This window comes from Strigops habroptila, chromosome 6 (assembly GCF_004027225.2).
Source record: "Strigops habroptila isolate Jane chromosome 6, bStrHab1.2.pri, whole genome shotgun sequence".
Classification (NCBI taxonomy): Eukaryota; Metazoa; Chordata; class Aves; order Psittaciformes; family Psittacidae; genus Strigops; species Strigops habroptila.
Genome location: NC_044282.2, coordinates 70,720,083 through 70,747,686, shown reverse-complemented (window position 1 = coordinate 70,747,686; position 27,604 = coordinate 70,720,083). Strand labels below are relative to the sequence as shown.

The following is a 27,604-nucleotide window of genomic DNA, read 5'->3' as shown; positions in this document are numbered from 1 at the left end:
CACCTCTCAGAACCTGGGAATGACCCTAAAACACAAAATGAAATTTGTGGTCTTGGGTAAGCGGACCCCAAGTCAGCATTTATCACTCTCTTCCTGACTCATAGCTTCAAGGCTGGGACAGTCCCTCATCTATCTTATGCAGTGACTTGAGGACAGGGCAGCCTGAGCTATGCTTCCAGGGTATATTATAACTTCATGGACTTCTCTGTGACAGTACAAACTTCAGTGTCCAGTATCCTGCATTTCAGCATGTTCCATGTGTCTGTGCTCATCAGGATACCTCATGAGACAACATGTAGGAGTTGTATTTAATGTGAGAGGAGGAAGAGGTCTCATTGCCTTCATCCTGCTGTAGAAGAGGAGCATCAAAGAGGCTCCCCAGAAATGCCAAAAATAAATTTTTTATTTCATATTTAGGGCCCTTAATAAGGGGTGGATTCACTGCAGTGCTGAGTGCTCCAGCCCTGATTCAGCTGAGCAGGACCGCAGTGGGACAATGACCCATGGACTTCAAGTCAAGCATGTTTTCAAAACATGGACTTATTTACTTATGCATTTCTGGGTTGGACCTGGCAAGCGTAGAGTCCAGGCTCTGTGTGATGTGATTTTCAGCAGCATTCGTCATCCAGTAGATCTGAAAGCAGAGGAATGTTTAAATAAATGTTTGAATTAAGTTTTAAAATATGCCGATGAGTTTTGGAGTTTGGCATCTGCTTCCCCTGTGATTTTCTTTAAATCTTGGCTACTTTGGGGGAAGGGGAGGGGCTTTTTGTTTGTTTTGGTTTTAGTCAAAGGTGCCTTAAATAGAATTTGAAGAGCTTTATTTTAGCTGCCTGTTCGGCTGTGAAGACTGTTTTCTGCCTTCCAGTTAATGTAGAGGTTCACAATGAAGCACCAGTGAGTTTGACTGTTAATATAAATAAAACAACCAGCTATCAAGTCCTGTGTCTGCAAATAATCTGAATTAGCTGTTGTGCTGCCAACTATATGTAACAGGCTGGATACAGATGTTATAAAAGCAGGCAGGTTACCAGACAAATCATAAATCAACAGTGCTTCAAATTAGTAGAGCCTCAACCACAGAATAAAATCGAATGTCAGTGTTCAGCAAAGCTGGAAATGAGGTTTGCTCTCAAGTGATACAGAAAGTTTGTTCATTGGTCTCAAAAAAAGAGATGAGCACATAAGGTTTGTGGGTGGTTCCACTGAAATGTGGATGGCTTAGACCAGGCTGAGGAATGGGGCAGCGTATTTTAATCCCTTTTGACAGACTTTCATCTCCCATCTAGCTCTCTTTGTTTTGTAGTCCACTGGCTATGTTACTGGTAGGAAATCATAGAATCCTAGAATGGATTGGGTTAGAAGGGACCTTAAAGATTGTCTAGTTCCAACCCATGAAAATAATCAGCAATTAAAAGGTTCTGTAGCTAGGCTTCAAGATTTGCGTTGGTTATCCTCTTTGTGGATGGGTGTTTGGTGATACATGTTGGGAAACTGAGATAATTTTCTTAATTGGAGCTGAGTAGCAAATAAAAGCCTGGGTCTCAGGTTATTGAAAAAGACACATATTTTGTTCAGTTGAGCTCCTTCAAATCCCTGTAAAGGAATAATTCTGTGGTAATTACACAATCAACATTTAAAATGCCCTTAGGAGAAGCACTGGCTGAGGAGCAGTACCCTGCTGAATAAGAATTATAGGTAGAGACAACAGAGTGGGGTGCCAGTTTAACAAGAATATTCACAAGCTCTATGAACGCTTTAGGATTCACAAAGGCCTTTAGGAAAACACAAGTACTAGCAGTGCTACTCTTCACCAAAAGCAATGCAGTTATCAAATTAATCAAAGTGTAGTGAGTGCAATTCACACATAGTTCAGTGTCAATGGTAGCTCTCACTGAAAGGAGCTATTTCCATCCTCCAACTCCAGGTTTCAAACTTGTCCATCGCCCCTTGCACTGGATTTAGCAGTTGTGCTATTGGCGAGTTACCTCATCCCCCAGTGAAGTGCACAGGGTTGTTTTGGCTGGGTAAGTTTAGAACCAGCTCACCCTGCAGCCACTCACTTGGTCTGCCAAATAAAAGGAAGGTGCAAGGGACTAGTGGTTGGTGACTTTAGATAGTTGGAGCCTGGAGATGGGTACCTGGGTAGGCATCAAAACAGCCCAACTCAGTCTGAGCATGAGCTGGGGCAGGTTCAGTCAGTGATTGCAGAGCAACAGTCACAGTACAGAATCTACTTGGGCCTCTGAAGGTTTCATAGATGAATGGAGAGATAAAGCGATCCCAGTGGCATTCATTCATTATTTAATTTAACCTAAAGCAGGAAAAATATAGAAAAGTTTCTTTCCATCTAACAAAGGCTTGTCTCAATGCTTCTGGTTCCCTTGGCAACAGCATTAAACAGGCAGAATAAGTAAAAGCAATGATTTCCCTTACCAACAGTTTGCTTCTGAGATGACCAGGTTCAATGGTGTTTGAAAGCACATGGCTTTCTGTCCAAGTTACAATCTTCCTTGTAAATCTCCAGTTTATCAGATTTGAACAGTATTTTGGAGCAGTGGAGAGGTGTCACATGGGCTCATGGTGCTACTGGAGACTACATGTCATAGCTTTTGATAAAGGTAGCTTCTGTGGAGGAAACTCAAAAATCAGATTTTCAGTATTTGCATCTGATGTTTTTTGTGTTTTCCTTTTTCTTGTTCCTTTATTTAAGGCTTTCTCTGCACAAAATACAAGCTTCTGTGCTATTTTGCTTTCATAAAATCATAGAATAGTTTGGGTTAGTAGGGACCTTAAAGCTCATCCAGTTCCAACCCCTGCCATGGGCAAGGATCCCTTCCACTAGAGCAGGTTGCTCCAAGCCCTGTCCAGCCTGGCCTTGAACACTACCAGGGATGGGACAGCCACAACTTCACAGTGATTTTGCCCACTGAAGCACATGGGCTGAGCTTTGCTGGCCAGCCACCCTGCTAGGAGGGAGCTCAGAGTCTTCCTCAGGACTGAAATACCTATTTATGCTATAGATAAGGGGGTTAGATGGAGAGATGTCCTTTCGTTCTTCTTCACAGGTTTTCAGAGAAAGAGATAACTTTGCCTTATGGAAACTAAGAGGATAAGACTCATTTGTATATTCTGTAAAGACGTACTCTCCAAGCTGCTCTGTTATCCAGGAGAATTTATTATTCTGCAAAATCTAGGCTCATCTAGTTTGCAGGGAGGAAATCAGAAGCAGCACAGTACTGAGTGATCTGTTTACAAAGAACATATAGAAGTCTGTATCGTTCTTTAACTAATTTTTTTTCCCCATTTGACAGAATGATTCAATCCCTCAAGATGACTTCACACCAGACGTGTACAGGGTGTTCTTGAACAACCTCTGCCCTCGGCCTGAGATCGACCACATCTTTTCAGAGTTGTAAGAAAAGACACTCATTATTTATTTACCCCTTCGCTGATTTTTCTGGGCTGGGGATGGCAAAGTGGGTTATTAAGACTACAGCAGCATGCCACGATTGCCAAGAACAGATTTCAATGTCAAGCAGGGCTGTTATTTAACCTCGAATCAAGGGTTCTTTCCCAAGGTTTTGCTTCCTTTTCTAATGGCTGGAGTTTTAAAGTAGTTTGTTCCTAGAGGAGCAGAACTGCAGGGTGTTGTTTTTCTATATGCATTCGGATTGTGTAGCCTTCCATGACGGTAAAAAGAGTAACAAGCAGTAACAACATGCAATAGGCGTGAGAGTATGTATAATCACCCTCAAAAGCTCCATTAGGAGTTGCAAAAAATGCAGTAACTTTTAGGATTTGTGCATCATGAATTCACACCCTGAAATTAAATTAGCAACCAGCTACAACTGATCTCATACGTTCAGTTACAAGCTGTGTAACTTGTGATCTTTCTGCCCCTTGCAGCAAGTCATTGTACTTCCCAGTTTCAGCAGAGCCTGACCAATGAAGTCAGAATGGGAAGCAATATGAAAGCAAAGTAATTTCCAAAATGCCTCCCAAGACCACCAAAGCAATGAGTGATCTTACCTGTGCAACACGAGTGTGCTCATGTACTCCTTTTACACTCATTTTCTCTAAGTTGAGGTTTCAGAGGGACACAGCCTTGGCCTAGTTTGCTCCCATTGAACCTAGGGGTAGACTTCTCATTGCTGTCTCGCAGAGCAGAAGTAGGCCAGTCGCAAGTGCTGTAGACAACCCTAAGCACGTCACCTGGCTTGGAGGCTTCCTGGATCTCCATCTGGGTACCAATTATACCCAAACACTGCTCTTTTTACTAAGTCTTTAAATAGGCATCTTTTGTGCTTGCTTTGCAGAGTGCCTGGCATTTTTTAACAGGTTTATAAAAAGAGAGAAAAAAACCCAAGCAAATACTAGAATAATGAAATCAGGGTTGTCGTTATTCAGCAGCAAAACCAATAGTTGAGCCAGGAATGCCAGCAGAGTGTTTGTGGCAAGCTGAGGATTGAATTCCACGTCGTTTTCTCTTTTACTCTTTTAAATCGCTTAGTTCTAGGACTTCAGAGGAATGAAAAGCTTTGAGCATTGCTCTGACTCTTCCCACTGATGTCAGTAATGCTGAATGCTTTTTAAAATCTTACTCCTGGATGTTTGTTGAAGGATGTTTGTTGTTACATGCTGGCAAAGTAAATTAGTCCAGAGGCACAGTGGGACAGTGTTTTTGTTGTAGGATAGTTTGAATCTTGTTTGTTTCCCTGGGTTGTTACATTGAACGAGATTTCAAGGAAATGTATTTAAATGGCTTTGCTGTTGCTTTAATTTTTCTCTAGTGGTGCCAAGAGCAAACCATACCTTACTGTTGATCAAATGATGGAATTTATCAATCTTAAGCAACGTGATCCACGATTAAATGAAATCCTCTATCCACCGTTAAAACAAGAACAAGTTCAACAGCTGATTGAGAAGTATGAACCCAACAGTAATCTAGCAAAGAAAGGTCAGTGGTTTTTATATTCTCCCTGTACTCGGTTTCTGATTTGAAACAACAACTCAATTATCCTACAGCACATGCCAAAGCACAATTTGGTTCAGAATCAAATTGCATTTCCAGCTATCTGCTTTTGGATTGTACAAGCCTGTGAGACATCATGTTGTGCATTTTTAAATGTATTTGGTTGGGATCAGTTTAGGAAGGATGGGGCTGGTTTCAGTATTTGCATTTCAGTACATGTAATTGATAGTTTAGAACAGTTGCTCTGGTCAAACTTCAGCAGAAACCGTATTATGACAATGACTATTTACCTGCATCTGAAATCATAGAATCATAGAATAGTTAGGGTTGGAAAGGACCTTAAGATCATCTAGTTCCAACCCCCTGCCACGGGCAGGGATGCCTCACACTAGACCGTGTCACCCAAGACTCTGTCCAGCCTGGCCTTGAACACTGCCAGGGATGGGGCAATCACAGCTTCTTTGGGCAACCTGTGCGAGTGTCTCACCACCCTCACAGTAAAGAACTTCTTCCTTATATCTAACCTGAACTTCCCCTGTTTAAGTTTGAGCCCATCACCCCTTGTCCTATTGCTACAGTCCCTGATGAAGAGTCCCTCCCCAGCATCCAAATGTAAAACATAAATTAAAAATCAGTGACAGTGAAGCTAAGAAGATGATAATTCTATCATTTAATAACAGGAATAAGTCCAGCCCTCTGCTTTCTGATGAAGTGGTGCACAAAATAAGATGTGAGAGTATCCAAGTGTGTTTTGTGCTATAATCACAGAAAATTCCCTTTTGAAAATCTCGAGTGTTGTCAGGGCTTAACTGGGCATTTCGCCAGAGGCAGCGACAGAACTCCCGCTCGGATCTCTGCAGATTCTTGTTACCACCACAAATCTTAAAATAGCTTTGAATTTGTGTCTGTATCCTGTTTTATTCCAATCCACATATCCTAATGATTACCCCAGCTTTTAATGCGTTCGTACCTTAGAAGGTTTAGGGGCATGGGAATATCTTGAAAAACAGATCTAATATGAAAAAACTGGTTTGATCCAGAGGAAACACAAAGATATCTCTCCCAGAAGTCTGAGAGGTTAACAGAAGGTGCTCCTGCTCCTCTCCATGGAAGCCTTCTGACCTAGACATTTTCCTGAAGGAAACCTGTTGCTCTTGATGCTGCAATCAACATTGTCTTAAGGCAAAACACCTGTAATCTGTCTCTTTTCTAGTCCAATCAAATTTAGCATGTCCAGAGGTTTTGATGGAGGGGTTAAATCCTGCTTCTTTGTCATGCTTACGCAAACTGTCTTTTGACGTCAGTGAGAATACTAGCGTGAGTAGATGGAAACATGTTGTGACCTCCTCTCATCCGTGCAAATATTAGAATCTTGCTCTATGCTTACCTTATTTCACATCAGCGACAGGAAAATCTGATCTAAAAGATCATTCTTATTACCCAAATATTGGCACTTCATATAAACCAAATAAAGGATTTATTAGAAGGAGGCGTGCTGGTGTGCTAGCAGAACACCAAAGTCAAAATGAAATCACGTTGTGACTAGCAGTAAGGAGGATGCATGAAGCAAATCTCAGATAAAGGGTGTTGTGATGGTGTTTGCTGTCACCCTCCAAATAGGATTTGTGGGACACCTCCAGCTTACCCTAATTTGTGTTGGTGCACACATTTGCTGCAGCATTTGCTCTTCCATCAGTGCCTCTCTTCCTGGGTTTTGATTTATATTGCTTTTGCAGAATGAGCTCTTACAGAAAACGCTGACTTTAACAAGGGAAGGGCAAGTCAGAGAGAGTTAATTCCTTTTCTAGGTTTGTTTGTATTTTGTTCTCTTCAAACTTATGCACTGAGGTCCAGTTATCTTTTAACAGAGCTGGTACAACCTGTGGGCCACCTCCGTGCTGCAGACACCACCTCATATCTAGCATCCTGTCTGGCAGCTGAGCTGCAGCCACTGGCACATGCCACTAACCACACTCCAGTGCAAATCCCAAGCTTATCGCCTTAAAATTACAGGAATGGGCTAATCAGGAATGACATAAGGGCACAATATTTTCTGTACATCTGCTCTGAATTGGGAATGCATTGTATACTAAATGAAGTGTAGGTGTGCACCCAATCCTACACTCATAGAGTGATTGCAAAAATATGCTGCGTGTCTAAAATGTCACCAAAATATAACAGTGCGCATTCAAAATAGTGATTTAACCTTTTAATAGGGTGGTTTTTGAAAACGATTGTCACTCAGGCTTTCTGCTGTCAGAGAGGACAATGCCCAAGGTTGCCAAAATTAAATTCCTGGGCAGTTCTGGCCAGAGCACTGGTGCCTGGGTAACTTCTGATAGTTTGGTGCACATGCAAGTAAAATTTTATGTATTAAAAAGTTCTTTTGAATAGAATTAGGGATTTTTTCCTTGAAAACTTAAATCAAAGTTCGTAAAATAGACACTATCTGCCTTTGTACGGCAGCCTGACTCCTCATGCCCACTACCCAGTTTGGACAGTTCTAGACCTTCACTCATTTAATTTCCCATCTAATCTAACTGTGTTCATTATCTGGGTACATCCACTGTATAACAATATTCTCTTTTAATTATTCTCTCACAGCTAATTAAATGAACTTCTAAAGATTGCTTTTACTGGCTCTCAACTTTCACAGCACTACTCAAGTGCTTTTGACATCTCATAATTCTCCATTTCTCTGTTCACCATTATAGCCCTTTTTTTGTACCCACTGCAGCTCAACTGCAGTATTTTGAACACAGTAAGCAAAAGCTGTCCATAACATTGTAAATTTTTACAACATGGCTCTTCAGTACCTGATAAAATCAAATGCAAATGTTCTTACTGGATAAGGGCCTTAGGTTGCAGCCTTTTGAGTAAAGAGCTGCCTATGTTCCTGCTCGTCACTAATGTATTTTTAGCTATTGCATTGCTGGCATGCGATGGAGCTTTTGCAACATCAGCAGGTACATGGGCGTGACATCTCCATAGGTTAAGCATCTGGAGTAGTATTTTTATTGTGGTTGAAGCAAGTTGTTGTGATTAATGTTTTGTGTCATACAGTGAAGGAGATTAATGTGCTGTGTATAGCATGTCTCCTTATGAGGTGGAAGCAGAACAAAGTTCCTCGTACTGCTCAGCAGCCTCTTGCTGTCAGCAAAAGCATGCTGGGGGGCTATTGGGCCTGGTTAAGTAGCACCTTGTAGTTTGGTATTTTCAGGCTGTAAAGCCTTTGCATTGGGTGGCTGGCACAACTGCTAAATGTATTCCCTTTCGAGTTACCACATTGATAATGGGGTGTATATCAATAAATCATTTGCCAAGGGGTTGTTTGGGTATTTCCTTATTTGCTTTTAAGAAGGCTTGTATAATTGTAAGTTGTTCAGGTTCTTGTTACACTATGCGTGGGAGATGGGACACTGATGCTGAGTTTCAGGGGTCTCTGCTTGCCCCTGGCAGCGACAGTCCTGGTTTCAAGAATGGTGGGAAATTTACCATATAAATTTGGCGAAAATCCTGCAGAAACGTGCTGGTTCTTCCTGACTGAATGATGAAGTTCATTTCTAAAGGTTTCTAGGTTCAAAAGGACCATTGAGAGCTCAAATCCCATTGTCTCTGTTTATACCTTTCCTTCTGAAAACAGTAAGTGTTTTGAAAACCACTGAGTAACAGTCTGGCTCTAGGGATGTCCTGTGTCTCTTAAATACTCTAAGCAAGAAGAGCTATACCTGTGTACCAGACTAGCAATGAATACAAATCCAAGGCCTGCTAGGGAAAGAGGCATGAAAAAGCTGGCTTCATGCTATAGCAATAAAATATATGCTCCCCACCATACTTGTTGGTGGGAGCAAGACAAGGGATAGGTTATTATTAGCCATTATCGTTAGAGTGGGTTTTATTGAGAGAGATGGTCTTGACTGTATTATAACCTTTAAAAAACAGAGTCTGGAAGTGCTTTGGAGATTTACCTGGCCAATGAATCTGTACACTAGATTGTGCTTCCTAGAAGGCATCTTTGAGAGAAGTAATGGCATAAAGAGTTTAATTTTCTTTTTCTCTTAAATGCATGTTCATTTAAACACTATCTCTGCCTATTTAATTTTAAAAGGCCAGACTTTTAGAGCTGCACAGAAGAAAAAAGCTTTCCTCTTATATTTCACAGTATTTCTTTCTCCAGATTTTCTCAACTGTACCTATTTGGGAATACAGTTTTAGTTAGACTTGTATTTAGAAGGATCATAGGGGAGCTGGTTCCATGACTCTCTTTGAATTCCAGTATTAATTCTGTTTTGCTAGTGCACATTTATTGGTAGTTCTTGTGCTGGGTTTTTCCTAAGTAATAAAGAAAGCAATTAACATTAGATTAAGATTTATTTAATTTTATACAGCATTTACTACATGTGTTTTTCCCACGCCAGCCTTAATACCCAGCAACATTCACTTCAGGACAAATGTGGTTTTCCTCCTTTAAACATCAATGTATTTTAAACATTTTAATTCCACCACATTAAATTCACCTTGTAGTAACTGCTTAAGAATAATTACGCATTGGAGTCTTTCTGGATGGCAGAAGGGAGTCATTTCCTAGGCAACAGATTTTGGTGGCAAAACCAAGTACCATGCAACTGTGGCTATGCTTTTAAGCCATACTTCATAATATTTAAAGCATAAATTCTGATGCATAAACCATTCAGACAAGTGGTGGCATTTTCTGGCACTGAAACATTTGTAGGAAGTGTTACAGAATAGTTGAAATCCTTCAAGCCTCCTAACTGTAACTTTGGAAATCAAGAATACTTACCAAAAAGCGCATTAACTTAGGGATTTTCAGTGCTTTCCAGCATTCCAATTGTACAAGAGAAGAGCTCTCAACATTGTTTCTCATTCTCAAATGACGACAGAACAATAGATCCCAGTCCCAGTTTATTACTTGTTAAAATTTATAAGCTGCACGCATATCCCATGCTGTCAGCAACAAGTGCAAAGTTAGGTACCTTGCCAGAAAGCCTAAATATATATATGCAGCAAATGCTAGTGTGAATAACATACCATAAATCATGGAATCATAGACTCATAGAATGGTTTAGGTTGGAAAGAACCTTAAAGATCATCTAGTTCCAACCCCTCTGCCAAGGGCAGGGGCACAATAAGTTAATAGAAAGTTAATGGAAGCTATACTTGTCAAAATGAAGTTAGAAAATATGTTTCTGTAATGCACTGTATTTTCTTTTTAGTTGCTTGGATTTTAGTTACTACTTAAGCTGTAAAATTCATTTCAGATCTTGCAGTTACTTGGAAGTTACATCTTAAGTTAAAGACTAAATGTAAAAGTCTTTTAGATGGAAAATCCTCAGTTACAAGCATTTTTCTTCTGCTTTACAGGTAAAGTGCTTCATCTTTCTCACTTAACTGTAAGAACTTGATAAAATGAAACAGTGATGTGGACTAGTAATAATGGATTTTGCAAACGTGAATGAAGACATACTAGAAAAAAGGCAAAGTTTTTACCTTTTATTCTTTGGTTGCATTTTGAAAGTGTAGGAACTGGCTCAGGTCTGAGATCCATGTGGTTTTACATGGAGTTAGTTTATGCTGTTGGCACTGGAATTAATGAAAATATCAAAAATATGTTTAGGATTCCAGGGAGAGCATGTTTCCTAATCTTCTGTGTATAATACAGATACTTTGAAAGAAGCATGAGCATTACAGAAGTGCATTTTGGGACTGGTGTCTGGCACCAGGAATAGCTCCACTGATAGCAGTGAAACTGTGCTGAATGTAAAATGGACAGATTTATTGTGGAATTTGTATCTTCAGAGCTGCAGAGCATAAACTAATGGTGATAATGTAAGTTCATCAGAATGACCAGACGTGCTAACTAATATGGGAGCAGACCATACCAGCGACTCGTCCCGCATTCCAGAAACCTGATAGATAGGTTGGATCCCAGCCTCCGACCCTAGAGGCAGACCTAAACCCTGTGTCCTAACACTGGAAATGGATGAAAGAACCTGGGGTGACAGAGCCACAAAGCAAACATGAGTAGAGGTTTTGAAGTATATGTAGAGGTTGCATTATTTCCTTCAGCTGGAGCTATTGCTCAGAGATAAGTAAAGAGAATCTTACATCAATCCTGCATTTCAGGGGTTACGTAGACACATTTTGCTGCTGCTGCTGCCTGCCTGCGTTGTGTTTGACTCCAACTATCAGAGCCCATAAATAGAAAACTTCCTCTAAAAGTAAAACAATTTCTTTGGGCCTGTTGCTGTTTTACTGCCTCTTTTACAGAACACAGGGAGGTATTCAATTTTAGCAGCAGGATTTATTGTTTGAAGATAAATATCAGGTAAAGTTTACTTCTGAAAACATAAAGCAGCATGGGCTCAAGTGCTGAAGGAAAGAAATGTATATAAACCATGAATAAACATTGTGGAGTTTGCCTCTTCATTATGGCTGCTACAAATGTGCTTTGCAGCTGCAAAGGGCCCATGAGGACAAAGAATGCTTTGATCCAGTGGGTGACATCTAGAACTGGTGGCAGAAGAGCACGGTTTTTCTGGCTCTGCCACAGATGAGGTCATTGACATTATGTGCCATTTTGGGGTTTGCTTCATCTTTTGATCAAATCGACTAAATAGGCAGTTGGTCTCCATCTTGAGAAGCTAGCAATGATCTGTGAGTCTTTGGTATGTATAGTATCTGTCACAACAGGGCTGTGAACATAGATGGAGTATGTGCGCTACTACAAGACAACGACCATATGAGGAAGTTTCCCTAGTAATGTCAGATGTAATCATCTACTCTAACAATATCCTTTAGGACTATGACTTGCTTATAAATACGTCTGGGTTAAACACTGGGGAGGCAGAAAGAAGTGGTAAGCTAAAGGACAATGTTGGCAGAAGAATACAGAGGTGTCAAGTGGCCTTGAATAAATTTAGGGTGGAAATGAAGAGAAGTTTCCCAACAACAGCCTACCAGAGGTTGTAAAGAGGGTGAAAAAAGCAATTGTTATTAAAATAGAGCTCGATTTGTTTATGAAAGGGATTGCCGAATGCAGTGTGTGCAGCTGCAGAACCAAGTTTAAAGAACAGACAAGGATGTCCTTTTAATGGGTCTCAAGTCCTTTCTTTTTAGTTTTCTGGAACTGTCTTTGCAGAGCCATGCCTTCATTCTTTTCCACTTTAATATTAATCTCTTCTTCAACTGGACGAGTTTGTGAAAGGAAAATATTAGCCGTAATGAAGGCTTTTCCTAGGATTTTTCTCACCCATGGCATGCTCTCAGTCTACTCATCTCTTCCCATTATACTGCAGAACAGTCCTTTTGGCAAGTGCATTAATAGCTTATGTAGAGAAGTATCACTTAAGAGGAAAAGAGTATGTCTTTTTAGATGTCTTTTAATGAAACTTGGCAATTGGAAGTAAGCCAGCATTTAATATCATTACATCTCCCAGGATCACTCCAAGGCATTCTACAGAGCATGTTTTTCAGAGGTTTGGAAAGACAGTGACATATTCCAGTAGAGGCCCACTTTCAGGTCTGTCAGAAATAACTATAATATTATTGGGATTAATGGTATTTTTATCTGTCTGATTTAAAATCTTTCCCCTTATCTAGCTGTCTGCCTGTCTTAGAAATCTGCCATGTTGTAAAGTGCTCGTTTCACTGGTAGCTAGAAACTAGTGTGAAGGTGCTTTTGTAGTGTTTTCATAGATTTAATTGGATCTAAACTATCTGTTATCTCGTTTCCTGTAAAGGATATCCTGTCAGAAACAATTTCTTACTACATTGGTGCTGAAAAGTCAAAAGCAGCCAGAAATACTGCTTGTGTCTGTAAAACCCTGCGATGCCACAGACTTCTGTCCACCGTAGTTCTTGTAGATATTTGTAGTTTGGGCTCAAAGTATTCAGAAATTCAAGCTTAAGATGTCTCCTGGGAGACTTGGGTGCAGCTTATGGTGTTTACTTTTGCTTATTTGGCCCTGATTGAATAAATGAGACCTGCTAGCACCTTATCCTGGACCATGCTCCAGACCTCAGCTGAAATCCAGAGCAGCAGGTATGTTCGAAAGCTGGCAGTAGTTATGGTGGGAAAGTGGGTCTTGAGAGCAGAGTTTCTTGACACTGCAAGGACATCTTTTACATCACTGCGTTGCTCTGCGTTATCTTGCAATGTCAGCTGGTATTATCAAGATGTAGATTCATTGGGGGTTTTAACAGTCAAGACCCCACTCTTGGGCAAGAACCTGGAAGACAGTAGCTGCAACTTGCTAATATAAAAACTGCACCAAGCAAGCCAGCACTTTTTAGCAAAATTGAATTTGGACAGGGAACAAAAAAGAAAAAAGCAGAAAAGTAAATGCCTGCCAAGGAATAATCTGCAGTCCCATGTGGTTCTCTAGCTAACTTTAGATGTAGCATTACTTCACAGTCCAACTTGGAGATGATGCTGATCACCCTGCTTCAGTCTTGAGATTTAGGAGAGATTGCTTGCTTACCTACACCAGAGTGGGCTTCCCTCCCTCCTTAAAATCACTAAATATTCAGATTTGTATATGTGTGTGTGTATATATGTATAGGTACCCATATATATATGCTAATGTTTTAGAAGCTCTTTCAATTTAGAGAAAGAGCTATCTGTGGCTGAAGAGGATGATAACCAGTAAGAAACTGCTTGATACTTTATATAGGGATCTGGTTAAATGTGAACTGTAACACAGATGTGCTTGATTCAAGATGCTGGACACTTGTGTTTTAAGCATAGGCATATGCTGTATATATATGTGTGTATAGACAACACTTACTAGCATAAGACACTGTTTTTCAGTGTAACAGGTTCCAAGAATTGTGCTCCTTAATACTACACCTCTTCTTACCAGAATCTCTGATCTGTGGCCATGCTGTTACAGTAGAGGTTTTTAAAGCTGCTTTGGAGATATAAATGATCAATATCCATTAAAATAAGTGTGTTCCTAACATTGACATTTTGAGGAAAAGAAGATGTTGAGTGTTTAAAGTCTTCCCTGCCTATGTGTATGTTTTACTGTTTTCTAGCACTACTAGATAATATTACATGTATTTCATAGGCTGTAGCCCCTGTAGGTTAGAGCCCTTCCTTCTTGAATGTTTGAAAAGGGCTGAAACCCCCTGTGACTTCTAATGAAATAAATAAATAGGATGCTCAACATTGCCCAGTGACTTTAAGATCTTGTTAAAACAGATGGCTCATGCCAACACACACAAGTGAGATTTAGAAACTGATGTCTCTTCTCAGGTGACACTCCATCTTCTTTTTTCTCTTATGAGATGGCAGCATCCTTGGAATGCTCCCAGAGTTTTCATTCTGATTGAAAATGCTCTTTATCATAAAAGTATGAGGTTTGCTATTTGGCGTGGCTTGCCTAGAAGCTTATAGGAAATATTTCCTCCCTGAAGTGAACTGTCTCGAGCTGCAGTACCTCTTCTGAAAACCATTCACAAAAATGATTTTTCCATTTGCAAACATTTTCTTGGGCAGGAAAAAGAGAAGAAATTGAAGTCAATGTTAGTTTTCTCTGTGCACTTGTACAAGATGATAAAATGGATGTGATAGCTTCATTAGAATGACAAGCATTTCTGATTCAAATGTACTGAATTCTGCTTTATTTGGTTGATGATCCTTCCTTTGCAAGATATTCTGGATCTCAGTGTCGTCAGGCATGTGATATTTCCGCATGGATTAACTGATACTGAGGAGGCTCTTTTATGTATGCTACTTAAGCACAACATGTTTACCTTCTCATGTTTTTTCTCGCCGACTGCTTGTCGTTCAATAGGCATTTATTTCCAATACTGTATAGGAGTTACTGTTCTCTGTTTGTATTCAGGTTTCCCTGTGTCCTATTACAATACACCCATTCAAGGGTAGAGCAGTGAATCTTGCTCTATTCCTTATTAAGTTTTCTGTTTCTTTTTCAAGAACATGTTGCCAAAGAAAGCTTGGTTTGGTTCGTGGCCAGGTAACTGTCTAATTACAGAAAGTAGTTGAGCAAGTATAACTGAGGGCAGAATTGGATCCATTATGTTTTAAGTTTAGAAATCTGAATGAGATTTGAACACAACAGGTTTGATTTAAAGGATTTAAGCAATGAGACAACCAATAAAAGCCACTGCAAGACTGTTTCCTAGTGCAATTAGTTGTAGCATTGCCAAGCTTTTTCAGACATTCACCCCAAGTTTTCTGTTGGACTGTTTTCTGTTACCTGGTTCTGCCTTTGGCCACTGTAACTGTTCTGCCTCATCGTTATCATTTACACTTGAATAATTATTGCCACTTAAGCTTCACATGTTTGATCTTTCTTGGTTTAGCGTATATTGTGGCATGTGTTACTAGTCATAACACTTCTCTAAATAACCTTCTGTATACAGACACATTTCTGATGCTACATAGTCAAAAACTCGAGTTGTGAGACTGGGTGCAGTGTCACTGATCCTATTAAGATCCTTGATGTTGTCAGTAGTTAAGTAAGTTAAGCATAACTTGTGGCCATTAAATCTGTAGGATTGCCTCTGTGGCTAGGTTTAGTTATGGATACATGTGTTGATATATTTGATGTCAGGCACATTTACCTCTTTCATCAGTGACTCGATGCTAAAATGTCCTGCCAACCAATTACATTTTTTCCAACCATCTTTTTTGGTGCAGCTACCTACAAATGCATCATTGTTCTCTGCATCTTGTCTCTTTTTCAGGATGATGGATTTCTAGGCATCTTCTTTCCAACTCAGCTCTGTGTCTGGGATTTTTCTTTGCTTGAATGATTAGCTACCTACCTTGAACTATTATTTGTGTGTTCTTATTTGATTTCTGTCCCATTTACCTGGTTCATAACAGCTCCTAGAGAACCATCTGTTCTTTAAACCCTGTGGTGTTGACTTCTTCAGATTGTTAAGGATTGTGTGAAACCAACGTGGCAGCCTCCAGACTTCCGTGCAGTTCAGCTTTCAAATTCAAAGAAACTCTGATCTTCTAGTCTTGTCCTCAGTTTATTTCTATCTGTGCTTTCTGCAGATTAGTTTTTCCAATAAGGAAAATTTTTAATTTAGAAGCTCTATTAAACATTTCACTAATATTCAGATCAGTGATTCAGATGTGTTGCCCTTCCTCTACTTACTTACTAATTTGATAAAACTGTCTGACTAGTATTAATTTTTCCCCTTGCTGATCATTGAGAAAATTGCTAAAATGGAGGAGCTACTGGTGAGTTCTGCTTGTGGGGTGTAAATGAAGGTTGGTATGTAGATATTCTGAAGTATCTGCAGATCCTGACCTGAGGCCTGAAAGTTGTTTCTGTCCTCAGTGTTTTGGTTTTTCAATAGAGCAGCACTGATATGTATTAAGGGGATGTTGCTTGGACTATGCAGTCCTGTCCTGCCTCAGTTCACAAAACTCAATACACAGAGAAATTCCAGTTACACCATAGTGATATAGTAATAGCACACATGTCTGGAAAGCCAAACGGATTTCAGCATCACTTCCAAAATCACTTGGATGCAAATGCTGCAAGTGTCATGAGAGTGGCTCTGGCACATCATGTCCCACACAGTGTGAATTTTATGTAAATTCATCCTTGTGAACTTCTCTGCTGGCTCACAGAGCTAGAAAGCATAGAGTAGCTAATGTGTGCCTAATGTCTAGAGGCACGCTGGGGGTACATGCATCCTACTCTACACTGTGCATGAAAATTTTAATACCTAATGAGCTGTAAATCACAGTGCTGGTTTGTGAAATAGAATTCCCAATGGGGCATATTGTACAGATCTCTCACAGGATTATAAAATATCTGCTTTACTTGGCAGATTTTAATCTTTGAGTTGAAAGGACTGCTCAGTTGTATGGGATTACAGTGAATGTGATTAATGTTACAGATTGCGTTGGAATAGGCCCGATTTCACTGTCAGGCAAAACACTAATGTAATTCTGCGTCGCTGACTGGGAGATACGAGGTGCCAATTAATTGTCTCTTTTCCTTTTCGTGTGCGTGTTTGTTTTCTTTTTTACGTTAATAACATCTATTGGCACAATTGTGCCTTCTAGTTACATTGCAACTGAATGGAGAACAGCATGGGTGTTAACAAATGGAAGGCTCTATGAAGTTTGCAAATACATGGAAAGAAATGTTTAAGATCTTTGGAGCCAAACCTGTTGACACTTAGAAGCAAATACACATTTTAATTGTCACACGAAACATCCACATATTTTGAGGGACAAGCTGATGTTAAAGTTGCAAGACTAAAGTGCAAAAAAAAAGTGTTCTGTTCTGCTGTCGGTTGTGCCTCTCTTGTTTTCTGTCCTGCTCTGTCCCAAGACTTTGCCTAAAGGATTGGAAGGCTCCTGGGGGCAGGCTAGGCAGATGCCAGGGAAAAGTAGCAGTCAGGTAGCTGTGCATATAGCTTATCTGCTGAAATAAGAGCGGTGGAGTTTAGATCAAGCAGTTGGGTTGAGAAGTTTGCAAGGTAAGCTGTTCTTTTATGTTTCCTCCAGCCTACTGCGCTGCAGGGTTTCTGACCTTTATCCTGGGCCTCTGCGGAGGGCACTGAACTGGTGAAGAAGCTTCTTTTAGAAGCTCAGCCCTGCTTTGAACCCTCACGTCTCTTATCTTGTGCTTGGCACAGTGCTGCGGGTGTTGAGTGAGCAGGGGTTTGTTTACATCCTCAAGTTGATGAGCTGGCAAGCTCCTGGGGACCCAGGAGCATTTCCACATCCAGAACAATATGCTGGTACGCTGGAGGGGTTGGGAAAGCGGGAGCTTGTCGAGTTACCTATGTCTCATTAAGCAGCAGGAGAAGGATTGTTGTGTCAAAAGCAGCCTATGCTTTTGCCAGCCCTGGAAAAACTGCATGAGAACAGTTTTACATACTATCTGTGTCGGTGCTTGCACAGGGAAATGCATAGTGCCCTGGCACTGCACAAGGTCTGTCACAGGCCCTGATGGGAAAAATATGCTAGGTCTTCAAATAGTGGAGCCTTTGAGAAGTGTATTCACAAAGTACAGTCTATCCTATCAACCAGTTCAACTGGCTGGCTGGTATTCCTGTTTTAGGGCAAATTAGCAAACATCATCTCCCAGGAATGGGGAGATCCCAGCTACCAAACTGCAGAAGAAAACATCTTGATTGATGAATGTTGACAATATCTAAGAACCACAGAAGAGAGGGTTCGCTTCCTTGCCCCTATAGATGTTGTGAATTGTCAATAGTTCCTTTGCCAGCAGTATGCCACCTGCCTGAAGACAGCTTTCGAGAAAGGATTTGGGATGATGGAAATGACTTCTGTTGTCTTTTAGAGCTGGCAAATGTTGACCACAAAGGAGACTTCTTCCTTAAAGGCAAAGTAACAGTTGCATTTTTATGTGCTTTTCTTTAAACTGCCATCCAGGAACATTTATGCCTTTCATCCAGTGTAATAGATCCTGAAAGGTATGGGGTGATGTAGCTGTAGCTAATAAGGAATTTGTAACTATTTTTGAGCAGTCAGGTGGAGCCAGGGATGCAGAAAATGATCAAGCTGCTGCACAAACACTTCCAATGTTTCATAAAATGAGGCTGATCACAGCCTGGGAAATTCAATAGAATCTCTCAGCATCCCCTCTAAATATATTACCCTTCTAGTAGGAAATTATTTCTCCTTCCTACCAAATTTTAGTGAAGAAATAATAGATCTGGTTGACTTCACTTGATGGGCAATCTGGTGGTTCTTCTTTGATCTCTGCATGAATTTCACCACCCTGCAGGTCATATGGAGCAGCCATTCAAGATGTCCTGGGGAACCACTTGCTAAGAAGCTGCTTCATGCTTTGCTGCAGGTGAAAGGCTGAATGCTGGGGACATTTTTGGAGTCTCCTAGATGGGCTTCCTCGTCTTTCTGTAATAGAGGATGATGTTTGGAGGCAGCAGGTGGGATAATCACTGACAAACTCTGCCAAGAGACTGACAGATGAAGTTGAGCTTCCAAATTAAGTGTGGGGGAGAAAGGGGATTGTGTGCATGCTGCATGTGTGACTGGAATACAAGCAGAGCTTAAATCCATACTGCAGAAAAGTAGTGCAGGGATAAAGCTAGAACCGGATTTGGGTAGGTCTGTATGAGTTTGGACTAGATTTTTTTTGTGGAATGATGCCATGGGAACTTCATCGTGTGAGTAACAGTTTGCATGGGCAAGCACCCTGCGAGGGTGCTTTCCATGCATTTCATACCGAGAAGGTGAAGGGTATAATGTTCAAAAGATATGGAGGAGTCGAGGTCCTTTTCTTTCAGAACCTTCTTTCCCATTTCAAGGCCAAATTGGAGGGGGTTTGGAGCAACTTGGTCTAGTGGAATGTGTCCCTGCCTATGACAGGGGGTTGGAACTGGACGATCTTTGAGGTCCCTTCCAACCCAAACCATTCTATGATTCTTTGTCTTTGGAGAATGAATTTTGGAGGTATGTAGATATATAAATATGGAGGGAGGCATGTAACGGCGTTTCCAGACTCTCCAGTGCCTCTAGCTCTTGTAAGTTTTTAATTCAAGTTCGGGTTTAGATTACATAAAAGTTTATATAATTTATACACAAGTGTTCAGCTACACTGTTGGGAATGCATGTGATTAAGAATACATGAGACGCTTTTGTATTTTTCCTCAATACTTGTTCTTACATTTTACAGACCTCCACTGCACCATAAAAACATTAAAATCGATCTGTTATTTATTTGCCTTGCACAAAAATTCACTCAGCCACTTCTGCGTGCTTTGACAATCAAATATCCTGCAGCTGACATTCATCACAGGTTTCTTTAGTGAAGCCAGAGAAGAAAAAATACGCACGTTGATCATCCAACACAACATCCGAGCATCTTCCATTCAGTGTAGGAGCGGGGTGGGTTTGGCAGACTTTGCAAGTCATCCAGCTGTGGTACATTTGCTTCTTGGCAAGATGCGCTGAGACAGCACTTGTCCTGGGAGCAGAGTGGATTTGCATTCAATTGGAAACAGAACAATTGATTAGAATATCCATCTTTTTCGCTTTCAGGCTGTACCTCTCTTGTTTTCTGGGCTGTGGGTGCCCAGGCACTGGGGCTGCGGGGCCTCTATGAGGAGAGGCCATGGCTGGTGCTGCCGCCCCACCACAGGGCACAGCGCAGCCCCTCGGCCACAATGGCAGCACCTCAGGAGATGTGGATTTAAAAAAGGGCAAAATGGTGCCTGGAGCAAGGAGTGGGGGGAGAAGTGTGAGGGAAGAAGTATGTGGAGTGGCCCTGTGAACCCTGAGGGGAAAGGAGGAGGAGCTGCTGACTGGGGGCAGCCATTGCCCTGTTACCAGAAGGCATCCCAGTGTCACAGCTGTGGGAGTGAAGTGTTGAACGTTTAAATAGACCAACACCACAGGAAAAGGAGGCATTTTTATGTTTGTGCTGTTGAAGTGTTTTGATAAAGCACTACAGGGTGACCTCAAAGGGAAATTCTAATTAATCAGATAAATTAGAGGTGAGATACTGGGGGGGGGTGTGTGTGTGTATTGTTGTGCTTGTAAACTCCAAAGCCCACAGAGGGAAGAATCTTTACTGAGTGCTGTAGCTGTTGTCACAGCTTCTGTTATGGTTACATCTGTGTTTGCTCTTCTCGATCTGGCTTTGCCAGTGTAGCTAAAAGAGTCATCTGGAGTCTCGTCTTTCTTTGCATTGCGCTTAGAATTACTTAGTAAGGTCTTGAACCAAACGTTATTGAAGTTGACGGCAGCATTTCAACAAACACTAGTGAGCTTTGGGTCTGCCTCTGTCCTAGTAAGTGACATCAGATCAATTTAGCATGGCAGTGGTGAGTAAAAAACACAAGCCAGTTAATTCCTTAATTTTAAGTATATAAAGCACACTGGTTATATTGCAAGTTTCATCAAACACGTAGTGTTCAGATGATTTTAAAGCAATATGTACAAGAAAATAGGAATCTGTCTTGTCCTTTTCTCTTTACCTGGTGTGTTTCTTTTCCCTCTAACTTTTTATATCTAATCATATCATTAAATTTTCCTAATATATATCTGAAGATAAAAGGTGACAGCTGTAATGGAAAGAACTGATCACAAATTATTTCTTTTCTTGGCAATGTCTGTGGTAAATTTGTAATACGCTTAAGGAAAAGGAGACCAATCTCACCAGCAAATTGAGGCTATTTCATTTTGGATGACTGTACACCGAGGGACAGCCTCACTGCAGTTGGCCTCAGAATATCACTGACGTTGGTCACAAACAATATACTCTTTAATATCCAGGATACAAAGTCCCTTTGACATCTGCCATCTCCATTCCACAGTCAAACTCTCGCTGGTGCAATATCGGCTGTAATTGAACTTGCAAATTGCTTTGCGTTCTGAAATGCTGACTGCTTAATTATGATGGGGAAAATAGCATTCTACAGCCGGGAGCTCAGATAACTTTGTAACTCAGAAGCTATGTAATTATACATATGAATAATACTTGCTGTGATTTATGTTAATATCAGTGCAATATGCAGAAGGACCACTCTGCAGACCTTGTCTTACTTCAGTGTGGAAGGGAGCAAAGAAGCAGGATGAACCACGAAATACAGAGAAGGGAAGAAGTGCTGGCCTGGGCCTTGCTTCCTTTTATCCCAGAGGTGTTCAAGGTAGAATCCTAGAATGGTTTGAGTTGGAAGGGACCTTAAAGTTCATCCAGTTCCAACCCCCTGCCACGGGCAGGGACACCTTCCACTAGAGTAGGTTGCTCCAAGCCCCTGCGTCCAACCTGGTCTTGAACACTGCTAGGGATGGGGCAGCCACAGCTTCTCTGGGCACCCTGTGCCAGCGCCTCACCACCCTCATTGAGAAGAAGTTCGTTCAAACAGGCTTCAAGAGATTGTACAGTTCAACTCCCAGCTTAACCCACAGGTTTTCCATGGGGTATTGCTCAGTCAGTTAATTTATCCTTAGCTTCAGGTCTTCATCTGAAAAACAGGGACTGCAAGGACCCTGTTTTTCAGGCATGCTCTGAGGATTAAACACAGAGATTGCTTTCATATGTTTGAATACTATGTCTACATGAATCAGCCTCAGTATCTGTATAACAAAATGGAAGCCTTTCTTTCTGAACACTGCCGTTATGATGCCACATTTTTTTTGAGGAATTGTGTTTATGAAAACTACTATATTTCATTTTAGCCTGGAGCAGCAATGACAAAGCAACTTTAAAACTTCTAGTCTGGCTGAAAGGGGCACATTTAAGAAAACACAGAGATATTGAAAATGACTCTGGATGAGCTGTCTCAAACATCAAAAGCTGGAAATCACTGTAACGTGGCATAGCTTTGCTGGTTCCCAGTGTAGCCGCTGTCCTGTTTGGATCTTACCCATTTTTTTCCCGCATGATGTTGCTAGTGTGATCTGAATGTACATCACAGACCATATCTGTATCCCAGTGAACTTGGTGCAGAGTGTTTCTCTTAAATAGATTTTAGCTCAAGGTAACTCTGTGATAGCACCTGATACTGTTCACATTCAGAATGTTTCTCTAGTAGATTCACACAGCAGATAGGTTGTTCAGAAATCTTTACTTTCATGGAAAACCTCAGTGGTGGGTTTCTTCCTCATTTTCTCCATCTTACACTTTTTCTTGCGCAAAGGAAAGTATATAGGCCTCTGTGGATGATTAATTACTCTATAAGAAAGCAGCTGTGGAGCCTGACAAGATTACACTTAGATTACAGTCTTAAAATAGTGGATGGACTTGATGGTTTTCCTTTCAACCATCTTGTAATTGTTGTCATGAGAATGAATGATAATTGCATTGCTCTGTATTGTCACTGCATTCCTTGTGGTATGAATAGGTTCATTTAGTCCCACCATCTTGGGTTGTTATGAAAATGAGGCATCTGAACTTAAGACTGTTACGTCTTCTGCTCTCTGGTCCAGACCCAAATCCTAGGGTCCAAGCACAGATTTTGAGTAAGTGCTTTACATGCTGTATTTGCATCCTGTGGTTACAAGCTTTACAAAGATGCCTTTTACTTTTTCATAAGCATATGAAAAATATCTCTAAGTTTATATGTTTTTTTAGAATTGAAAGGGATTGACCCTAAAAGGAGATAGTAGCAGAGTTAGGAATAGATCTGGTGTCTTCCATTATTAAATGCCAAAGTCAGTCGGCATTTTATAGAGATGCTATGCTGAATATTTTGGGCTGGGGACAAAAGGTAAGAAATTCTCACTGTTGAGAGTCAGATGCTTCAAGATTCCTCAGAGATTGGGAAGATCTCTTTTACTGTAGGCAGTACCTGAGTTAACTAAACCTATGTGGTTGAGTAAATCTACAGATGAAATCTAGACAAAATAACAAAAATACCAGGCAAAGAAAAATGCCTCAGATTCATTCAGTTAAGCATTACTCTTCAAATATGGACTACTGGATTATATCTTTTTTTAGTCTAAATGTACCAGTTGACACCCTAAAATCAACTTTGTGTGGAAGGCTTGACAGAGAAATTCATCCTGATGTAATAAGCACAGCTCCACTGAGATGAATGGAGATATTTAGGCTGAGGATAGGACACAGCTTTCTAATTTGCCAGCAGCATATGAAATGATCATTTACATTGGCACTGCAGTGAAATATGAATTGAAAGACAAATATAAAAATTACAAAGCAAAGCTTAGTTCCCGCTTGAAAGGTGGTTCATTTGCTTTGCTTGCATTCATATACCCATTGAGTCACATTCAAGGGAGGTCAAAGTTACCTGTTCCTTTGTATGGTGCTCTGTTTGCTGGTTTCTGGGATTCCTCTGGAAAGCAAGCTTTCTTTTTCCCTAGAAGACTCCTTAGCTCGATAGGCTTTGATTTATTTTCTCTGTTCTTGTAGCCCTCTGTAAGTGTGATTCCCCAGTGCCCTTGATTATGTGTAGACACTGATTATGAAGTTATGTATCTTTGGTACAGGTAAAGGGGTGTGTGTTACCTGCAACTAATAGGGCTGAAAATGAGGTAAGAGTAACAAAGGAATATATGAATAACTAGATGAAGGCCAGTCTGATGATTATATGATCTTTCACACGCACCCTTGTGGAAGACTATGTTGAGCATAACATCTGTAAGTCACAAAATCCGTACTTGAAATTAATTGGTGTTTTCCCTGGATCTGTGTTTCTCTCAGGACAGATATCAGTGGATGGATTTATGCGATATCTGAGTGGAGAAGAAAACGGCGTTGTTCCACCTGAGAAACTGGATTTAAATGAAGATATGTCTCAACCACTGTCACACTATTTCATCAATTCCTCACACAACACCTACCTCACAGGTACAATGTTAGAAAGATCTGATTTCTTATCTTAAAAAAAAAATCATAGCATATTTGCAGTGATACTGTAAAATATACTAAAAACTTCAGCAGTAAACAATGATGGAGCTTAATCTTCAGGGGAGCAAGGGTAACACATGATTATTGTTCTAGCTGTTACACACATACATTAAATGCACTTTTATTACACTTTTTATATAAGTGGGTAGCAGTTGTTGTAAAGGTCTGGTCTGAAACCCAGTGAAGTCCGTGGGAAGTTTCCCTCAACTTAGATAGGATTCTAGATTATGGTCCTGTTTTGGAAGGAGAGGGAACAACGGACTTTTTATGACAACTAAGGATAGCCAAACAACTATGTGAAGCAGAATATGGGAAACATCTCTATAGCTAATAAATTTGCCCCTAAACAGTAAATCTGGCAGTTTGTTGAGCTCCGTGAAATCTGCTTTGATTCAGAGGTTGAGAGGTCCCAACATGGCACATAGCTTTCTGACAGTCCATTTGTATCTGCAAGGAATGGAAATCTAGTCTCTGACTATATCCAATGACTGAGCTGAAATCTGTAGGTGTTGTCATGTGTTTAAAAGGCTGAGCACCCAGAAGCTCCCGTTAATTTGAATTAATGAGTTTGAATTGCATTGTTTGCACAGCAAAGTCAACAATGCTTTAAGATTCCAAAAACCTAAGACAGTTGAAGAATCCAACTTTAGGCACTCATTTTCTAGTCTAAGATGCTGTCAACGTGTAAGAAAATAATTGTAAATTTACTATTTTAGTTTAGTTTATGTAGGAACAAACATTTTTTAGAGGCAGATGTGCACAGGGAGTTCTCTTCTGTTTGATTTGATGTTTGCTTTGTCTTGCCATGTTTGCTAATGACTTAGCATTATGATAAAAAAGAGGAAGTAATACTACAGTGTGTGCTAAAAACATGGCTCATGGATAATGTGAGCTTTTAACGTTATTAACAGACTTCCCTTAACTGACCCAAGTTCTTCAGGATGTCGGTATGCCAAAACCTAAACAAAACCATGCAGTGGTGATGCCCAACTTAAACAGACCACTTGGTAGTTACTTTCATCTGGTTTGTGTTTGTTATAGCACTTTCTACAGCACCTTCTAGTGCTTTCATAAGTGAACAAGCTGTCATTGTTTCCATTAGACACCATTTTTCAGAGGTTTATATCTTGGCTGTGAAATATGTTTTCTGCTAAAAACTTGTCATATAAGTATTTGGCTTGACAGCTATTTTGTTCCTCTGAATTAAAAGGAGTGAAAATCAGTGTGGCCACTTTTAAGTTATGATTCCAATATACAGAAATTTATACTTGTTGGAAGAGTGCAGACATGTCCAAAGGAAAAGCAATTTTTAATTATGATATTTTGCAGGCCTCTTACCTCCAAGATGGACTTTGTTCTGTCAGGGAGGATTAGGACTCACTTAAGCCAAATGCTGCAGCTTTTCTGGAAGAAAACAGTAAAGCTGTTGAACTAATGTGGGAAGCATAGGCCCACAGGGAGGACAGATGATGCAGTTTGAAGTTGGTTTGAAGGAGATAGAATACTGCTCTCCCCTCTACCAGCATAAATTTATGGCCAGTACCATACCACTGATTTTGGTCAGGGCTGATCAGAAGAGAGTCATGTTCTAAAGGTCTGGAAGCACAGAAGCCAAAGAACAAAGAATTAAGGATAGGAATTCACAATCCAACCTAATCTAAATGTTTTAACTGCACCACAAGTGACATATTTAATTATTGCAGAAGAAAGTTTACCTTGAAACTCTCCAGATTCGCTTTCACTTGTATGTGAAATTCTGCAAATCATCTCAGATTGCATCTGCAATTTTCCTTGCCCGCATTTCTAACTAATTTCAGAATCTATGTTTGGAAGTATGATCTTCAGTCTTAACATAATATCCCTGGCTTAGTAAATTGGCGGGAGTAAATCAGAGTAAATTCAGGGAATAGTGCAAAATAAGTTTGAATCTCTTTCAAATTCCATTTCAGAGTATGTATTTTCACATTTACAGGCACAAAACGCATGTCTTTCTCTTTTAGTGGTTCATTATGTTCAGTTACTGTGTGGCAGCTGGCCGACAGTGGGATTAATGATTTGATTTTGATCTGTGTATTACAAAAACTGACACCCTTAGCTTTTGCTTAGAGGCTAGACCGGATACAGCAGTCACATTGCCATTGGCTTTCTTCCAGCAAGGACTTAGTAAAATGAATAAAATTAATAGTGGCAGACTGTTCTTTTTCCCAAGAAGATTTCAAAAGGGCTACTCAAGTGCCCTTAGCTTTGGAAGGGAAGCTCTGGTAGCACCTCTGCCCTCTCTGGACATGTGAAATAGCATGTAGTCATGTAATAATTATTAGGACAATAAGAAATCCATTCAATCTAGCAATACTTCATGATTACTGTGCTTAATGCCCTACCAATTATCTCTCCCTTTGTTAGTTTTTAAACCCAGAAAAAGCATGCACCGAGAAACGTTATAACATAAAAAGAAACATGTGCACACTCTGAATTTATTTTTAATTATGCTGATGATTTTCCTAGCCTTTGGTAGAAACCCTTGGCAGTACATCAAGTCCTGATTATTTATTTAGAAGTGTTACTGCTTACTTTTTCGTAGGGAAATGCAATTTTTAAGAACGAAGGTAAAACTCCATGAAGGAAGAAGTGATTTATAGTGAATCAAGGCCAGCTTAAAGAAATGTCCTCTTTTGGAAACTTTTTTTTACTGTCTCTCATCTTTGTTCTCACTGCTGTCATATTTATTGATTTACTGCTTTGAACCCTTAATGTGCAACCCTGCATTTTTTCTGGTTTCTCACCAGTCTCACCTCAGGTTACTGCTGTTGTCACAGTGGGGAGTGACTTTGCAGCTTTTCTCTCAGCAGCACCCAAAGTCAAAGACAAATGATAATGTATCATCATCAGAGTTGCACACTTTGGTGCCTATGAACATTTATGAACATGATGGTGTATGTGAAATTCAAAATATGAAAATCACAGGCCTTTAACATATGTTTTGTCTTTGGCTAAAAGGAATAACTATAGTAGCAGTAGGTTGCAGAGCTATCAGTTTGGTGCACATAGCCAACGTGGGGCTGCCCCATTCACCTTCAGCATCTGCTTCCCTCCTTACAGGCCAGTACTTTCAGCTGTTTGTAGAAAAATGTCTCATGAGGGGCATGTTCTCTCCTTCTTTATTGCTGCTGTGGCCTCTCCTTTACAGTTGTCCAGCTTTTCTGATCTCAGCAATTCCTCAGTCATAACTGTTGCTGCTTATTAT

The 27,604-nt window shown here is 40.3% G+C and overlaps 1 protein-coding gene across 2 annotated transcripts in view; it reads left to right on the top strand.

Annotated features, from left to right (window-relative positions):
- PLCB1 (phospholipase C beta 1) overlaps nt 1-27,604 on the top strand; it is a 397,627-nt gene that overhangs the window by 253,919 nt on the left and 116,104 nt on the right. For both annotated transcript variants that reach the window (XM_030490899.1, XM_030490901.1), the window contains exons 8-10: nt 3,315-3,415; nt 4,794-4,960; nt 24,154-24,300. In XM_030490899.1, coding sequence (XP_030346759.1) covers nt 3,315-3,415; nt 4,794-4,960; nt 24,154-24,300 — 415 coding nt within the window. The remainder of the gene's footprint in view (nt 1-3,314; nt 3,416-4,793; nt 4,961-24,153; nt 24,301-27,604) is intronic.